Consider the following 18023-nt stretch of genomic DNA (forward strand, 5'->3'; position numbering starts at 1 on the left):
CCCTGCAAATTGGCTGAGTTTTATTAGCTCTAATAGCTTTCTTCTGGAATCTTTCTATATATAGGATCAGGTCATCTGTGAATGGAGATGGTTTTACTTCTTTCTTTCCATAGCCCACCTTCTCTTGCACCACGGCATGCATACCTTTAACCCCGACTCATCCTAAAATAAAACCCCTGTGTTTTCATAGGAAGTGTTAACCAGTAAGTAGCCCTCTTGAGCCAAGTTACTACCCTGGAGGATAATGGCAATCTTAAAGAGACTGGGTCTTCAATATTAAAAACCAGTCAATAGGGCTTCCCTCGTGACACAGTGGTTAAGAATCCACCTGCTAATGCAGGGGACACGGGTTTGAGCCCTGGTCCGGGAAGATCCCACATGCCACGGAGCAACGAAGCCTGCGTGCCACAACTACTGAAGCCCGTGCTCCGCAACAAGAGAAGCCACTGCAATGAGAAGGCCGTGCACCACAACGAAGAGTAGCCCCCGCTCACCGCAACTAGGGAAAACCCACGCACAGCAACCAATACCCAACGCAGCCAAAAATAAATAAATTAAATAACTAAATAAATAAATTCATTAAAAAAAAAAGCACCAGTCAGTAGCATCCAGTTGTAGGTGAGGGTACTTGAGGCCACTTGATGGCTGCTCAGGGCACATGGACACGGAGGGTTTGATTCAGGTGCAGGTGCCCAGAGCACACGGGGCGGTGTTAGAGCAGGCAAAGGGCCCAGGGAGCTCCGTGAGAGCGGGCGGGCTGTCTGCTTCTTTCTGTCTTGTGTCCTTCCAGGCCTGGCACATGGATGTTCAGCATGCGTTAAATGAGTGAATGAATGAAAGCCACAAATTGCAGGATGAAAGCTGCCTGGTGATTGTAGCACGTGGGTTTTTGCTTTGTTTTATATCTTTTTTGGGTTATGGACGGACCCCTTTGAGAATCTGGTGAAAGCTGTGGACTCTTTCTCCAGAAAAACAACATATATTAATGTATTTACATATAGTTCTGCATATACTTTGAGGATCTTTAATATCTGAGACCCATTCCTGTCACCGAAGTTAGGACTTCTGACTCCAGTGTAACCCATTGCATTCCTGATCTTGTTTTCATGGAGCCTGACTGGGGAAGCAGAAAGCTGCTGTGGCAGCCAATGCTGGGGCCTCCAGGGCTAGGACTGCTCTTTGAATCAGGTGCCAGAAGACAGGCGGCAGAGTAATTTCCAGAGCTCCTGTTCACACTCGGGACAGGTAGGGCTCCAGGAGACCATGGCCACATCAGGAAGTGTCCTCTTGGCATCTCCCTCTTCCTACCCCTCGTGTCAGCCTCACACAGAACGGAGCCTGCTAGTGTGTGCTCCATCTTAGAGTTGAAGCAAACCCTCCCCAGTGCGCTGGCAGTTCTTGTCATGAGGAGGACTGTCACAGGGTGACAGTAAAGGACATAAGGACGTAAGGAACGTCTTCTCCGTCTGTTGATTGGGTTGGCCATACCTTCCAGGCTCACAGTGGTCCTTGAGCTGAGTTGGTACCCAACCACTTCAAGATTTATCTGCCTTCCAAAGTGAATGCTGCTTTGGGCTCAGCCCTTCTACCATGAAGCCCGAGGAAGGGCACCGGACCAGCACTGAGAGCTGCCAACTGTGCTGGGCCCTGGGCCCGAGGGGCTGTGTAGTCAAGCCGTGGAAGAAGCCAGTCCACAGCCAGGTCCGTCCCATGTGTGGTGTTCTGGGGCTCGGACCCGTGGAAGGGGCCTTCAACTGAGGTAGAAAACAGCACGAGGAGTGACGGGCTGTGTTTTGACATGTGAGGGCTCCTGCAAGGCCAGAGTGTGGCATTAATGGTCAGGTGGCCATCAGAAGTCTCCCAGCCCTTCTACCTTCCTGGGCTGCACCCAGCCGGGCTCTGCTACTCAGAGTCCCTCAGGCGAAGCCCTCGTCCTCGCCCCTGTGCTCTGCAACGTGGACTCAATACTGCTTTTCTGCCACTTGCTTTTTGCACTGTTTTTATCATCTAACAGACATTTGCTGAGTGTCTGCCACGTCTAGACAGTGGGTTATTTATTGTCTGTCTCAGTGAAGAGGGTAGGAACTGCAGTCGATGTGCAGCACATCTCACTGAACTGATTAGGCAGAATTAGCAGAAGGTATCCTGTGAAGACCGTCAGAGTCAGGAGTGAGTTGGCAGGGGTGCGGGTGGGATGTTCTGGCACCTTCCTCTGCATTCTCCCGTGGTCTTCCTCGCTGCTTGGGACCCTTCACAGTGACGTATCAGACTTCGAGTCTCCAGGCCTTCCCCTCATCTCCTCTCTCTAACAGGCATCCTTCCCATCCCCTGTCGGTTTTGAGAGGACCCTTGTTACTGGCAGGGTTGAAAACCCACTTTAGTACAGTGCTTCTCCATGCTGGTTCCAGTTCTCCCCGGAACCAGCCAGAGGACAGTGACAGCTGGTCGGGGGCATGATCGTGGGGTGAGGGCTGGGTCTACTCAGGAATCTCTACGCCAATAGCAGCTACTGTTTACTTCTCTGAGTGTTGTGGTTAACACTTCCATTTAGTACTTCCTTTAATTATTGCAAGAACCTTCCAAAGTCAAAAGGAAACGGAGACTTGGACAACTTGAACAGTTTGTCACAGTAATGTAGCCCTAAAAGTGGCAGAACCAGGACATCGGTCCAGCCCTGCCCCACTCCAAAGGTCATAGCGTGAGTCACCGCATGGTGCCACCCTAAGCCTGCTTTAAGCAGAGACTGCTTACCTCCCGCTGTTGTAGATCTTAGATCTTAGTTTCAGGTGTGTCCTGAGTACACAGTACAGAATCCAGCCCATCTCCAGTGGCGGCCGCCCAGAGCCCTTCCTGCTCTCAGTGGCGGCGTGTGCAGCTTTATAAGGCCGTTTATGGGAGCTGGGATTGTCCTTAAGGTGTGTTTGACTTTGGTCAGGGTTGCTTATCTTCCTTCAGTTGTGGAAGCAGAGCAGAGATCCAAGGTTTCTTAGGACCAGCTTGGCGGTGCTGAGCAGTAGCCTGGAACATGGTTTTTAACATCTTAGGCTGTGCAGTCGTGTGGTCACACTTCCAGTACATCACGTCCCTGTATCTGTCATACAGCCCATCTCTGGGGAAGACCTTGGCAGGTTTGAGAAACTGAAAGGAAGCCACTGTGATTGGGGTGAGAGTCAGAGATAGGAAGAGTCAGGGACCAGAGGAGGCAGAGCCTTGGAGACAGGAGTTTGGATGTTGCTGTTGTGCAAATAAATGGTGTTGGGGGTTCAAAGGCAGAGCAGTGACCTAATTATCTTTATGTTTTCAAAAGGTCTGTTTCTACTGTCCTTAGGCCCTTGTGCCTGTTACTTCTGTCCTCAGAACCTTGTTGCTTACTCGGCCATCTGTCTGTAGCACTTGCGGACAGCAGCCTGTCATTCTTTCTCTTTTCCCTGATTCTGCAGACTTCCCTGGAAAGTTTACAAGAGCCCTGCGACATGGAGTGCGAAATGAGCGAAACCAGCCTCCTCCTTCTGAGAGTGCTGTGTGGGGGTTGGGGACGAGGGGGAGCAGAATGGAGCCCCCATGGGGCAGAGGGGCAGCGGAGCAAGAGGGAGGTGAAGTCTCCTGCTTCAGGTGCCTCAGGGCATCAGCGAGAGGGGACTGGCCCGGGGCCATTGACCTGGGCCCCAGGAGTTCCTTGGTGGTAGGTGGGGACCAGGCTGGGGGAGAGGAGGGGTTGGGAGCTGGGCTGAATGGCGAGGGTGGCAGGGGATGGAAGGTGGCTGGGCTGGTAGAGCCAGGCAGTTGGGGGTGGGGGTGGGGCACCTGGAGGAGGGGGCATTAGCAAGAGGTCTCAGTGTGTTCCTAGCCCCCAGACTGGAGGAATAAGCTCAACCAGGATGTGGGAGAGGGCTGCTGGGGCCAGGTTTTCAGGAAGGTGAGATTTTTTTCTGGCACATTTATCAAATATCAGCTAAGGCAGGCTAAGATTACAAACTTCAGGCAAAATATATGCACTCTGGGCATCCAGAGTCCAGGTGAAGATAGAAAAGCATAGATAAAAGACAGAATTCCCAAAGTATTTTTTGTAGGATGTCAAATGAGTGGAGCAAACAAAAACTTCAGTCTTGGGGAGAAGCCGTTGATCCTGACATCTGCCAAGAGCACCCATCAGCCAAAACTGCATATATTTGTTTCTTTTTAGTCTCAGCTATTCTGGCCTTAGTCTTTTTTTTTTTTTAAACGTCATTGTCAGAGTCTTATCTGGCTCTGAGTGCAGGCCTACCTACAGACTGCCCAGGGACCCTCAGGCCATCATCCCTTTGCACTGCAGCGTCCACCTGGGCGTTAGCTTACCTGGTCCCTCTCCCCTTTGCTCACCGCATCTTCTTTACAGGCACGCACCCACACACCCTCTTATTTGTCCTTGCCTTTTCTTTCTTGCTTTCTTTGGAAAAATTTTTAATTAATTTATTTTTGGCTGCATCGGGTCTTCGTTGCTGCACGCGGGCTTTCTCTAGTTGTGGCGAGAGGGGGCTACTCTTCATTGCGGTGCGTGGGCTTCTCATTGCAGTGGCTTCTCTTGTTGCGGAGCACAGGCTCTAGGCGCACGGCTTCAGTAATTGTGGCACGCGGGCTCAGTAGTTGTGGCACGCGGGCTTAGTTGCTCTGCAGCATGTGGGATCTTCCCAGACCAGGACTGGAACCTGTGTCGCCTGCATTGGCAGGCGGATTCTTAACCACTGTGCCACCAGGGAAGTCTCATGTCCTTGCCTTTTCTTATACTTATTTCAGTACATTGATTATATTGTATTTTCCATAAGTCATTTTGTAATGGTGTCAGTAGTTTTATGTCCATGAATTTTCATTTCCTTCCTATTTCATTATTTTAAAAATAAAGACAGGCAATCATTTTCTTAGCTGAAAAGGAAATAAGGAAAGAACATGCTCTCATATGTTGGAGAGAGAGCATGCCAGTGAGGCTCCCCACATTGGTGGCCTTGTTGTGCTCCAGGCACGAGACAGCTGGTTCCTGCAGTGAAGACTTGAGGAGGCCAAGGGTCTGGGGGAGGTAGGGGTAGGGGTGGCTGCAGGGCCTGGGTTTGTAGTATCCCAGCAGCTACTGCCTGCAGAGGATTCTCTCTGCTCACCTAGGCCCCATCTTAATTTTTGTGTTAAATGAGTTTCATCTCATGTCTTAAGTTTGTGCTTAAATATTTTTTTTAATGGAATAAGATTGGACTCAAGTCCTGACTGCAGATCCCCATTGACTTCAGCTCCCTTTGATCTTCAGCTTTGTGATTTCTGCACAGTCTCCACTGCAGCTCCAGGTTCCATCTGCAGTAGAACTTTCCTTGGATCCAATCTGGCAGTTGTCTTCACTAGAGATAGCAATGTGGTCATAATCAGAGTTTTCCTCTTTTATGACTTCTGTACGGTAGGAAAAGAATATACAAATTATAAAGCTAAATCTTTGGTACACTTCAAAGAATATGAATTTATTCTTAATTATCAGAAACGTTGGTGTGATATCCTAGTTATGAATAAGAAAGACATTTCTCTTTCTGCCACCTATGAATAAAAACATTGTTACTTGGAGAAAGGGAACAATACTTGAACTCTAAGCACTAATCTTAAAACAGTCTGTATTTTATTTTTATTTATTTATTTTTTTAATAAATTTATTTATTTATTTATTTTTGGCTGTGTTGGGTCTTCGTTGCTGCACATAGGCTTTCTCTAGTTGCGGCGAGCAGGGTCTACTCTTCTCTGCGGTGCACAGGCTTCTCACTGTGGTGGCTCCTCTTGTTGCAGAGCACGGTCTCTAGAGCACAGGCTCAGTAGTTGTGGCGCACGGGCTTCGTTGTTCCACAGCATGTGGGATCTTCCCGGACCAGGGCTCGAACCCGTGTCCCGTGCATTGGCAGGCGGATTCTTAACCACTGTGCCACCAGGGAAGCCCAAATAGTCTGTATTTTAGAAGTCTACTAAAGACATTTTAAAACTTAACTCTTTTTTTTTTTTTTTTTTTTAATTTATTTATTTATTTATTTATTTTTGGCTGCATTGGGTCTTCATTTCTGTGCGAGAGCTTTCTCTAGTTGCGGCGAGCAGGGGCCACTCTTCATCGCGGTGCGCGGGCCTCTCACTATCGCGGCCTCTCTTGTTGCGGAGCACAGGCTCCAAACGCGCAGGCTCAGTAGTTGTGGCTCACAGGCCTAGTTGCTCCGCGGCATGTGGGATCTTCCCAGACCAGGGCTCGAACCCGTGTCCCCTGCATTGGCAGGCAGACTCTCAACCACTGCGCCACCAGGGAAGCCCCTAAAACTTAACTCTTATATTAGATTAGTTTATTCTTTCCCCCAAATTTTTATTTCCTTTTAAGGCAAAACAAGAGAAAACATGTCTTTTCAGTTGTAATTTTTTTTTCCACTGAAGTAACAAGTCTTAAAATAGAATTACCAGTTGTTAACCTTCAAATTTTAATTGTTCCACCAACTTAGGTGTTAAAGTTGAGTGATGACATAAGTTTGAAAATAAATATAATAATTTAATTTATAAATACGTGTAGTTAGCTTTTTACACCTTGTTTTTCTCATATACATATCTAGTACTTGGCTACAAAAATCTGAATACTATAGTGCATTTATTTTTGTCTTGCAACTTTTCATTATATAAAATCTAATTCTTAATTACTGTACTAACTCTACAAGCCGTCTTACAGTAAAGTTGAATTTGTAGTTTTCCTAAATAAGAGGAGTTTGAGTCAGAATTTAGACTGGGAACTTAGGGACCCTCCCCCCCATTTTTTTAAATTTAAACTGAATTTATACTGTGTTCTAACCAGGGAGCCTCAGGGGATAACACTCTTTTCCGTTGTCATTTTGGCAAGTACTCCCGAGTAAGCCGGTCTCCACAAGGCTAGAGGTTCCATTTGGTAAAAGCGCTGTTGTCCATGTAAGTGTTGTGACTGCAGTAGGTTTGGGGAATTAAGCAGTTGGTGTGCTGGTTCGAGCATCCCGGTGAGCAAGTGGGGTGATGAAGTCAGCAGCGCAGGGTGTGGGGGAGACCTCAGGGCAGGGATGCGACGTTAGGGCAGAGAGTGGCTGGGGAGCCAAGGGGTTCCTCGTACAGCTGGGCTGTGCTACCCTGGCCCCCCTGCTCCAGCCTGCCTTACAGGAGGGTGGAGTGTGTGGAGGATCAAGGGTGAGCCCTGCAGCAAGAACCCTCTGAAAAGGCGGCCACACAGCCAAGTTGCTGACTCGCAGAGTCTGCTGAATCGAACTCGCCCCCGCAGCAGCTGCTGACAGTGCGTTTCCTTCTCCGTCCCCAGCTCTTCCCCAGCCTGAGCCTTCAATTTCGTGCACAAGTCAGGATGAAATCACCACCTGGACAGACTGGGTGGGCACGGGCACAGTGTTCAGTCCTCTGTTTCGCACCGGCGTCACCTAATAAGCACCGCGTCTCCCACCCCCGTGAGCCGAGTGATGTCCTGGTGCTTCCATACAAATGGCTCATCTCGTGTGGACCAGGAGCCATCTTAGAGCCTGGAGTTTGGTTTTAAGAGTGCAGTAGCCGGCCCTGTAACCTGAACGCCTGGGAACCAGGAAGGGCAAGTGTGGCTCTGCCTGGGGCCCCGGGCACCTCCGGGCCCCTTGGTCACTCCGGGCCAGCAGTCAGCTCTCTAGCCCAGCAGCTTTAGCAGAAGATGCCTTTTCCCAAATGAAATACTGCATGGAACCCCATAGATGTCAGATTAAAAGTTTTTTAATATAAAGGTGTTTTGTAAATTGAGATTTACAAGAATTAAGAAGGCAGTTGGTGGGGGGGTTGACTTTTACAATGGGCAGAAAACATTGGAAATAACGTGAATGGTAGATACTATCTTGTGTTAACCCCCCTCACCAGCTCACTTCTGAGTGTACTTTGTTGCGCGTGGTGAGCGGTGTGTTTTGCCCTTTACCTTGCAATTCTCGGGGGCCTTCCATCATACACGTGGGACAGAAGCTTCGTTCCAAGGAAAGCACGTGAGCAGCAGCCAGGGCAGCACAGAGTAATGGGGCAGGAACGTGCTTGACTGCTTCTGATTATAACTTTTATAAAATACACGTTTACAAGATTGAAGTCCCAATCTGACATCTGTTGGAGTTTAAAGCACCTCCTCAGAGCTCAGGGTCTGCAGACAATTTGAAAACCACACCCAAGTCAAAATTGCTGCCTCCCCTTGATGAGCAAAGCAGCCCCTGGCTGGTGCCTGTCCTCTGGCCATAGGTAGAATTCCTACCACCCTGAAGCTGAAGGTTGGTCTGAAAAGGTTCTCGGAGCTGGGCTTCCTTCCCCCGAGACTGGCCCGCTGGGAGACGCTGCTGCGGGGGAGGCAGCGGACAGGGTGTTCTTGGCGGCGGCAGCTCCTTCCCGTGAAATAGGGTGGAGATGGCTTTGTTTCTTTTAATGCACTTTTTGTGTGAGTTGAACTGTTCTCAGAGTCAGGTGTTCATTCTGTGCTGTTGGAGTTAGTAGCCAATCTGGGGGGAAAAGGCTGCCTCAGAGCACGTTCTCACGGCTGAGCAGAAGCACCCTGGGCTCATTGGTAGCACCTCGTGTCTTTGGCACGGCCTGATTTTATTTATTTTATTTTTGTCTGCATTGGGTCTTCGTTGCTGCGCGCAGGCTTTCTCTAGTTGCGGCGAGCAGGGGCTACTTTTCATTGTGGTGCGCAGTCTTCTGGTTGTGATGGCTTCTCTTGTTGCAGAGCACGGGCTCTAGGCACACGGGCTTCAGTAGCTGCAGTGTGCAGGCTCAGTAGTTGTGGTGCACAGGCTACAGAGCTCAGGCTCAGTAGTTGTGGCACATGGGCTTAGTTGCTCCATGGCATGTGGGATCTTCCCGGACCAGGGCTGGAACCCATGTCCCCTGCATTGGCAGGCAGATTCTTTTTTTTTTAATAAATTTATTTTATTTATTTTTGGCTGCATTGAGTCTTCCTTGTGGTGTGCGGGCTTCTTATCGCGGTGGCTTCTCTTGTTGCTGAACACGGGCTCTAGGCGCGTGGGCTTCAGTAGTTGTGGCTCGTGGGCTCTAGAGCACAGGCTCAGTGGTTGTGGCGCACGGGCTTAGTTGCTCCGCAGCCTGTGGGATCTTCCTGGACCAGGGCTCGAACCCGTGTCCCCTGCATTGGCAGGCAGATTCTTAACCACTGCACCACCAGGGAAGCCCACAGCCTGATTTTAGGTCTAAGCACTGAGAAAAATGAGAGTCCTAAGAACAAAATGTGTCGGTTCTTTCAGTGGAATAGCATGTGTGATTTAGTTTTCAGAGAAAACACTGACTTCGTCTTCTTTCTCCCCCTTACAGGTGGGTGACATCGTGAAAGTCACAAGGATGAACATAAACGGCCAGTGGGAAGGCGAGGTGAACGGGCGCAAAGGGCTGTTCCCCTTCACGCACGTCAAAATCATCGACCCTCAGAACCCGGATGAAAATGAGTGATGCTGCTGCCCTGTGCCTGCTGCTTCATCGTCCTGCCCTACACGCCTCCTTCAAGCGGGGAAGCGTCCTCTCGGGCAGGTCACACGCGCTGCCAACGTCCAGCTTCTGCAGCGGGCAGCCTCCCACACATTGGAATGCTCACAGTGGCTGCCCCGGCATTTGTATCATAGTCGTGTTGTCAAAGAGTAGCTGATTTTAGAGTTCTTTGGATCATAAACTGGAAACACTGGTGGAGGCACACAGGTGAGAGGAGGTGCCGAGGACAGGGCTCCCTTCCGGCCAGCACCCCGCCTGTCCCTGGGCTGACCCAGGGTCCCGGGGGAGCTCGGGCCCACAGCGAGGCCTTGCCGCTGGGAGCCATGGGTGGTGCCGTCGCTGGTGTGGTTTTCCGTGAAGAGCAGAGGAAGTGGACCCTTCAGAAGAGGGAATTCTGCCCTAAACTTCCCACGTCAGGCTTTGCTTTTTTTTTTTTTTCCCCTCTCGTTTGGTTTGGTTTTAGAAGACTTAATTAATTAGACTTGTGTGTTCTGAACAGGTTTTTAAGTAGCAGGTTAGCTTTTGTGATGAGACGAGGGATGGCACGTGCCTCTGAAGCTGCTGTCACCGCAGGAGCACAAGAAAAAGAGCCCTGAGGCAGAGGCCTGTACTGTCTTGGTTGCCAGTGGTACCTTGTGTTGCCAGATAGCAAACAACCACCACCACCATCACCCAGCAGTTGTGGGCTTCCAAGCTGCATGCACAGCCTCTTGGACGACGTTGTCCCCGCAGGCATCAGAGCCAGGGGCGGGAGGGTGATGTGATTCACCTTGTTTGCTGGCTTCCTGTCCAGGCTTTCAGTGAATGCACCCCTTGAAAGTATAGGACCCAAGTTTCCTTAAAAAGTCGTTGAATTCACTAAGAAATCTTTAAATTCCACTCCCTGAGGCCCAGTTCTCCCTGCCCCAGCAAGCTCCCCAGGCTGCCCAAGAGAGATGGTGCTGCTAATGCTGGTTCCATGGTTCTTGTGTCCACACTGCTCTCCAGCAAGAAAGTGTAGGCTCTGGACCTTGGTTGATGCATTTGATGTCTAATGAAATGCATCGTTAACCATTACTGATTTGATGTTAAGGTTTCCCTGTTGGCTGAAAGAGGCCTGTTCATACAAGTCAGCTGGTACCAGCGTGTGACCGATCCCACGTCTATAGCACACGGCCGACTAGAATTCTGGAACCTTTGTGTAGTTCGGTGTGCCTGCCCTTCTGGACCCTGCTGAAGACAGGCCTCAGCTGAGAATGCGTCCAGCAGCCCTGGGGGTGTGGTCTCAGCCTGATAAGTAACTGTCCTCCCTGAGCATCTGCTGTAGCCTTGGCCCTGGCTCGCAGGGGTCTTGGGTTTTGAGGTTTCGAGCAGTTATTCTGGTCAGAACCAGCAAGGCCACCATGTTTCAATTTCTCTTTAATCAAATGTTCCATCAGGTAGGTAACCATCATATTAAAAGACTCTTGAGGGTGCTCACATAGCCCTGTCTCTCTATGGTTTTCTTGGAAAAGGCTTCTTTGTGGGCTCTTCCTGATCAGTGAGAGCTGTGACCACCTTGCTCCCAAGGTGCCTGTGTTGCAGTCACCTCTTGTTCTGGGTCCAGGCCCAGCCTAGCCCCACGGCAAGTGGCACGTGTGTGGCTGGGCCCCTGCCCTCTACCTGGGGATGATGCCTGCCCTGTGGCCTGTAACCCAGTACCCGAGGGGGTCTCTCACAGAAGGGGGGGACGTGTGCCTTGTCCAAAGAGCACACACCCTAAGGCCTTGTTAAACCACATTTAGCCAAGAGGCTGGGCACCTTTGGATGGCAGTAGTTGGCTCAAGTATAAGAAGTATATGGCCTTTTGGAAAGCAAGGTTTCCTTCCAGCCATGTTTGCTGACCGGTAAACAGCGCGACCCACCTCATGGGGATCACTTCAGAATCAGAACACCCTGCACACCTAGGTTTACTTCAGAAGGCATCTGTTCAGTCGGTCAGCCCAGGTGCATGTCTCCAGGGCCGCCCCAGAGATTCGGAGCCCCAAATAAGGTGAACCTTGAGCTCTGAACTGGAGATGTGTGCCGAAAGTAGTACCTTTTTGAATTAGAACCTTATTAGTTTTTTAATCAGCCAGGGTGATTCTTTTTTTTCACACTAAATATACAAGAAACAGCCCACTGCCTTGGCTTTGGGCCTGGGCTCCCCAGGGGTCTGGGAAGACTCTGCTTCAGAAAGCAACTCAAATCTTCCAGAGGCCTGGGCTTCCCTCCTGGGCAGGCTTCCTCTTAGGACTGTCCATTATTGCTACTTGCTCTGCTCTACTGTGTGTCACTTAAGAAAATGTGTGGATGTTAAAGTAGCTCACTGGGGAAGAGAACAAATTATGTGCTAAAGGAATTGACAGTTTGATTAAAAATTTACTTATCCTGGAAAGTGAGTTGTCCCTGTCACCTCTGCCAGCTGTTGCTGCCCGGGGACACAGCTAATGAAGAGGAGGACATGTGGACGGACTGCCCTTCGACGACTTTGTCACCCAGATAGGACCCCTTCTGTGCTCACGGTCAGGAACCTGAGGAGAGAGGGCCAGCTGCTCCCTCCTGAGCATCTGGCCTGTGCTGACTCCCTTCTCCAGCTGTTTACACACAAGGCGGGCCGGGACCGGCGGCCACTGCTCTTGTAAAGTTTGCTCAGAGGAATATGAACATTTTATTTTTGAAAAGGGATGGTGTTTTTGTGCCAGGTGTTTATAATTTAATCCTTTAATAATATTATGTTCATTAACCTCTTAAAATGAGTGAATCCTGATTGTTTTCACACCGAACCCGAGACACCACCGAGCTCGCCCTCAGCCTCCACCCTCTGGGACCGGAGGCCTGTGTCCCTGTGGCTGTAGCCAGTGGCCCCGAGCTGGGCGTATGCTCTCACGGAGTGGAAGGACAGTCCTCTGAGACAGGGTCGTGGTCTCTTCAGGAGGAACAGTGGCCTTGCTTCTTGACGGTCTTCACTGTGTGTTTTAAAATGACAACAACACAACACAAAACTCTTTTGACCTGTAACTTAAAGATCATAAACTTCAGGCAATAATATTTTATGTGTAAGCTTTTAAAATTATTTTTGGGGATCATAGCTTGTTTTATTTTGTGCTATAAAATTAACAGTATTAAATGACTTATATTCTTAGAATACATGGAGTGTCTTTTCTTAACAGATCAGTGCCTTTTTATTTTTGTATTCCATTTTACGTTACTGGTCCCGGCATCAGACCCTTGTTTCCATGGCCTGTTTGTACATTGTCTCAATAAAACTTGCATCAGCCGGCGGTGGCAGCGGCTTTCGTGTTTCGGTGTCTCCTCAGTGCTGCCTTGGAGGCCCTCGCCCCCCCCAACCCCCCAGCAGTTAAGCACCTGCTGGGACACCTGTGAAGCAGTGGCTAGCTGGTGCTTCTGGGAGTCGCCCTGCGCAGCCCTGCTGCTGTGGACTGAGTGGAGGGGAGGGGCTTGGCACCGGCATCACTCACACCCTGGCCTCCCGGGGGCGGGGTGGCAGTTCCAGGCCCGGCATCCTCCAGGGAACTTGGGTGTCCTCCCTCTAATGGGCGCCTTGTCTGAAGCATGAGTTTCGGAGCAGCCTCGTCCCTGGTCAGGGCATGAGACCCACCTGCCTTTCTTAAGTCCTCTGCTCCTGTCTGTGGCCCTCCTGACAGGCTCCGGGACCTTCAGCTAGAGATGTTGGGGGGCCCGCTGATTTCCCTGCCGCCCCCCAGCCAGAGCTGTTCCCGCACCTATTTGTGTGCTGAGAGAGGTCCAAGTGTCGTCGTGGTAAAACCTCCAGGAAGGTGCAACCTGCATCATCGCGAGCTGTGTTGCTGGAAAGCTTGGGAGATTCCAAACGGTCCACTAGTCCTGGAAGAAGGAAGGCCTCAGAGACACCTTTGAAGAGTACTTTCTGCTTGGAAAGTTAAATTTTGCTCAGCAACGCTGGGCTGGATTCCTCCGTGGTGGGAAGCCCTGGGAAGTGAAGCTGCCTCCCCACTGGGTGAGTGTCAGGGCCCAGGTCTTGACACCCCACAGTGTCTTTGCATCCTGGCCTGGAGTGACCCACCCTTCAAGCCCTGGCCCTGCTCATGGCTCCCCGACAGGAGGTTGAGGCCTGTGTCCAACGGGGGGCTGCAGAGATTGGGGGGCATCCCCTGCCCACGCCTGCTGCCCTGGGGACACCATCGCACTCAGTCCCCAGGCTCCCGGGCTTGTAGCCCAAGGTAGCCTGTGCCTTGCAGCTTGGCACTGAAACGGGGGCAGGGGGAGGGGACTCAGCTACACCCTCCAGGCCCACATGCCGGAGACAGCCCCAGGGCGCCGACTTCAAGCTCAGAGGTCTGAGGGAGGGGTCGGGAAGGGGAGCCCTTGGGGTGGGCACCCAGAGCTGCCCAGTGGCCAAGGCTGGCCAGTGGAGTGAGTGGTCTGCCCAGTAGCTGTGTGGAGGGCAGGGCCAGGAGCAGCGGGACCAAGCTCCTGCTGGCCCTCCGAGGAGTTGGGAGAGTTCGGCTTTGGCATTGAGGTTAGAGGGAAAACACCCGTAGGGCACAACATTCAGAAGTCCTGTGTCTGGAGAAAGGCCACCCACCCTGTTGACTCCACATCCCAGTGTCCCTGTTGCCTGTTTATTATTGTATTTTCCAGAGTTATTCTACAACATACAAGTAAATACATCTGTAAGTACTCTTTTTTAATGTTTTCTCTACAGAAAGGCAGCATAGATCACTTCCTGTTCTGCGCCCTGCTTTATTCCCCCAGTCTGTTTAGAGGTTGTTGTGAATCAGAAGCTGAGCCTCTGTTCTCTTCCATCACTGTGTTGTGTTCCTTGAGGTGGATGTGCTGTCACTTGGGTAACCACCTGTTATTGGTGGGTATGTAGGTCCTTTCCAATCTCAGGTGGGCAGATGCATTAAAGTGAGTTCCTCTGACTGGGATTGCTAGGTCAAAGGCTCTGGGCACTGGCAGTTTTCAGAGCTGTCGCTAAATTGCCCTCTTATAGGGATTGCCTCAATTACACTTTCGCCAGCGATGTATAATATATGAAAATATAGCATTTTTACAAACACTCTGTAGATACCTTGTTTATGGCTAAACAATATTCTACTATGTGGCTGAGGCAGCTTATACTAGCCCATCTGTCCTGGCGTGTGGAAGTTTTTGCCAGTGGGTTTTTTTTGTTGTTTGTTTGTTTGGCTGTACCGAGTGGCTTGTGGGATCTTAGTTCCCTGACCAGGGATTGAACTGGGCCCTGGCAGTGAAAGTGCCAAGTCCTAATAATCACTGGACTGCCAGGGAGTTCCCCCAATGTTTTGATGATAGGAAATCCTCAGGTCTAAGTAAGGGCTGCAGGGGTAGGGCCCACCTTCCAGCTCCTGGGCTGACTCTGGTACAGTCCTTGCCCCAGGTGCCTCCCGGCCCTCCTGCCCCCTGTCCAGTGCCAGTCCTAGTTGCTGGTATTTTTTCCCCAAAGACACATGTGATGAAAACCCCTAGCCCGCTCCTCCCTGGCCTATGAGATGCCTCCATGCCAGGCTGCTGCCCAGAGCCCAGCACTCGAGCCAGACTGGACTGACACATTCTGAGTCCCCAGAACTGGCCATCTTACCTCCTTGTCTTTGCCACACACTTCTCCTGCCTGGATGCCCTTCTCTCTGCTGAACTCTAAAGGGCTCATCTGTCCTCGGCTCCTGCCACCTCCTAGGAAAGCCCCCTGACCTTCCCTCCCTCCATGGGGACTGGAACTAGAACTGGTCACCCCTGAGCCTGGAGACAGGACAGGACTCACGACAAACCAGCAACTTGGGGAGGGTCGAGGCTGGGCTGAAACAGGCTGGTGGGAGCCGGCCCCACGGGGTCGGAGAGCCCCCGAGGACCCTGGGGGTGCTGAGACGTGGCAGTCAGGCTGTGTAGACCGACCTGGAATGTGGGCAGGGAGGCTGGGCTGCAGCAACCAGAGCAAGCCAGGGAGTCAGGGGTGAGGCCAGGAGTGGAGGGGTGGGGACGGGCTTAGCGCAGGCTCCCCAGCCTGGGGATCCCCCAGCGTCTGCCTCCATAAGAATAAGTCACGGGGTAGCTGAGGGCACCATTCCTGCCCATCTTGCCCCTCAACACAGCCAACCTCAGCTAGGATGCTGGCTGTGCTATATCAGCTCCCCCAGCATTTCCTGGGGACCAGTCAGTCAAATCGAGGTCTCCCCATCTGGAAATCCACCGAAGTCCCCAGGGAAGAGTCCACTCTCTGCCCTCTGAACCCCAAGGCTCAGGGTGGGCCCTGTGGACTCTCAGGTCGGCCTCCAGGGGGCGCCAGAGTCAATCCCAGTGTTAGACGTTGCCGTTCTCTCACTCTGTGGCCTAAAAAAGGACAGCCCTGCACGGCAGAGCTTGGAGACCCTAGGCTGAGAGGAGTGGGGAACAGGGATGGGTGTGAGGAGGACAGGGACAGGCTTGCGTGCTGGGGGGCCCAGGGATCACCCCTTCACCTGCTTCTCACACCTTGGCCTTTGGAGTGTCTGCTGGGTCTGTGTATTGTCAAGGCCACTGGGATGGACGCTACCACGTTGCCAGAATCATCCTCGGGGCAAGATCAGGACCTCAGGCTGCCCAAGGCTTGGAGGCATCCTAAGTCTCCCTGGGTCCCAGTGTCCACACGCACCACCTCCGAGCCCGGGGCTTTGGTGAGGCCGCCCACCCACCTACCTTCTGTTTCAGCTTTTGCTCCATGAGGATCTGGTCATTTCTGCCCCACCATGCGGCAGCCAGAGCCTCAAGTCCATCCGCAGGGTAGAGGCGGCCACAGTGGACTCGCCCCATGCAGGGCATCTCCCCAAGTTGTTGGCCTCCTCAGCCCCCACACTGACCTGTCCCCTCAATGTCATCTCTGGCATCCCATGCTCAGCAGCCCCCACCCCACATCCTGCGTGCCTGCTGTGTCCCGTGCTGCCTCTGCACCTGTCCTGGTGTCCTGGAGGATCCCTAGCTGGAAGCACTTCAGTTACCCCCAGATTCTTGGGGAATCCGGGGCAGAAGGGGCTCACTGACTCAAAAAGGTCACAGATCAGGACTCGAAATCTGCACTGGAGACGTGGCAGCCTTGGCCGAGCCTGACAGGCCTCTCCCCTCCCTCTCCCAAGCTCCGCTTTGTAAGCCCAGCACAGCCAGCCAGCCAGGACCCACGTCTCCGCCATTCACCAGCAGCGTGGCCTTGGGGAGTCCCTAACCTCTCTGAACCTCAGCTTCCACATCTGTAAAATGGAGATGACACAGAGGACCTTCCACCTCAGGCTGTTGTGAAGAGCAAAGGAATAAATGCACATAAAGCCACAGACACGTTTCTTTACAGGGCACAGTGTCTTCCTGGCTGGGGACTGGGGGGTGAGGGGCAGGGCTGCAAGGTCAGCGCAGTGTGGAGTAGGGGCAGGCTGACTGGAGGCCAAGGGCACAAGGCCAAGCAACACCTTCTGCCCAGTGACGGGGCCTCTCCTGTGGCAGTTGGCCACCCCGAGCGGTGGACTGAGGGGTGGACAAGTGTGACCCATTCAGGCCCTGCTCCTGCCCCTGGTCGCCACCCAGCCTCCCCGAGCTTCCCCATCTGTAAAATGAGGGGAGATGTGCTTGCCCCCCTGGGCAGCCTGGGGCATAAAGAGGGACTGCCTCAGAGGCCGGTCAGCCTGGCATCGTAACCAGAAGGGAGCGAGGCCCAGAAAGGGAGGAGATGGCAAAAAAGAAGGCACGACACCAGCCACTGAAGGAGACAACAGTTAGTGGCTGATGTCGGGCCCAATGGCCCCATGTGCTTAGTGACAGATGAGACACCACTTCCCTGGAATGTGCCCTTCATTCATTTCCCACACAGTCATGAGTCCCAGTTTGCTGGAGGGACAAGCCCTGCCTGACCACAAGGCAGAGTCTGGACAGTCAACACAGCGAAACCCTGGGAGGGGCCGGGAGCTGGAACAGCAGGGCCAAATCCAGTCTGGGGAGGCGGCTTAGGGAGGGCTTCGTGGAGGAGGGGACACAACACCCACCGGGGTGGTCCATGATTTATGGGGACCCAGGAAGTTCTCCCGGTATAATGACATGTGGGAAAGAGAAAATGTCATAAAATATAAAGTAGAACGTTTTGGTGTGGGGAGAGTGGACGGAAGGACGGAGCTGAACCCCCAAAGCAATCAAGGTGTCAGGCAGTCAGGCGCAGTTTGGGAGGTTTCTGCGGGTGATTCACCTGCCCCCAGCTCGCTGCCCGCCTGCCCCTGGTTCCAAGACTTAGGAAAGAAAGAAAAGGAAAAACACTGAGACCCGGCGCGCGGCCCAGCCTGGCGCCCCGCGGGGGTCGCAAGGATGCTGGGGACCCAGACTCCGCCCGGCGTCCAGGGCCAGAGGGCCCCGCTGCCTCCCACAGCCTCGCATCCCGACCCGGGCCGCTCCCACCTGCGCGGCCGCCCGGCGGTGCTGGGGCCTCGGGCTCCGGCCGCATTGTCGCCGCAGCGCCGGCCCCGCCCCGCCTGCCCCGCCCGCCCCGCCGC

The 18023-nt window shown here is 52.5% G+C and overlaps 1 protein-coding gene across 1 annotated transcript in view; it reads left to right on the forward strand.

Moving 5' to 3' along the window:
• CRKL (CRK like proto-oncogene, adaptor protein) overlaps nucleotides 1-12797 on the forward strand; it is a 31465-nt gene extending 18668 nt beyond the window's left edge. The window contains exon 3 of the mRNA XM_036874924.1: nucleotides 9334-12797. Coding sequence (XP_036730819.1) covers nucleotides 9334-9468 — 135 coding nt within the window. The 3' untranslated portion in view covers nucleotides 9469-12797. The remainder of the gene's footprint in view (nucleotides 1-9333) is intronic.
• Nucleotides 12798-18023: the final 5226 nt, after the last annotated feature.

Source organism: Balaenoptera musculus, chromosome 14 (assembly GCF_009873245.2).
Source record: "Balaenoptera musculus isolate JJ_BM4_2016_0621 chromosome 14, mBalMus1.pri.v3, whole genome shotgun sequence".
Classification (NCBI taxonomy): domain Eukaryota; kingdom Metazoa; phylum Chordata; class Mammalia; order Artiodactyla; family Balaenopteridae; genus Balaenoptera; species Balaenoptera musculus.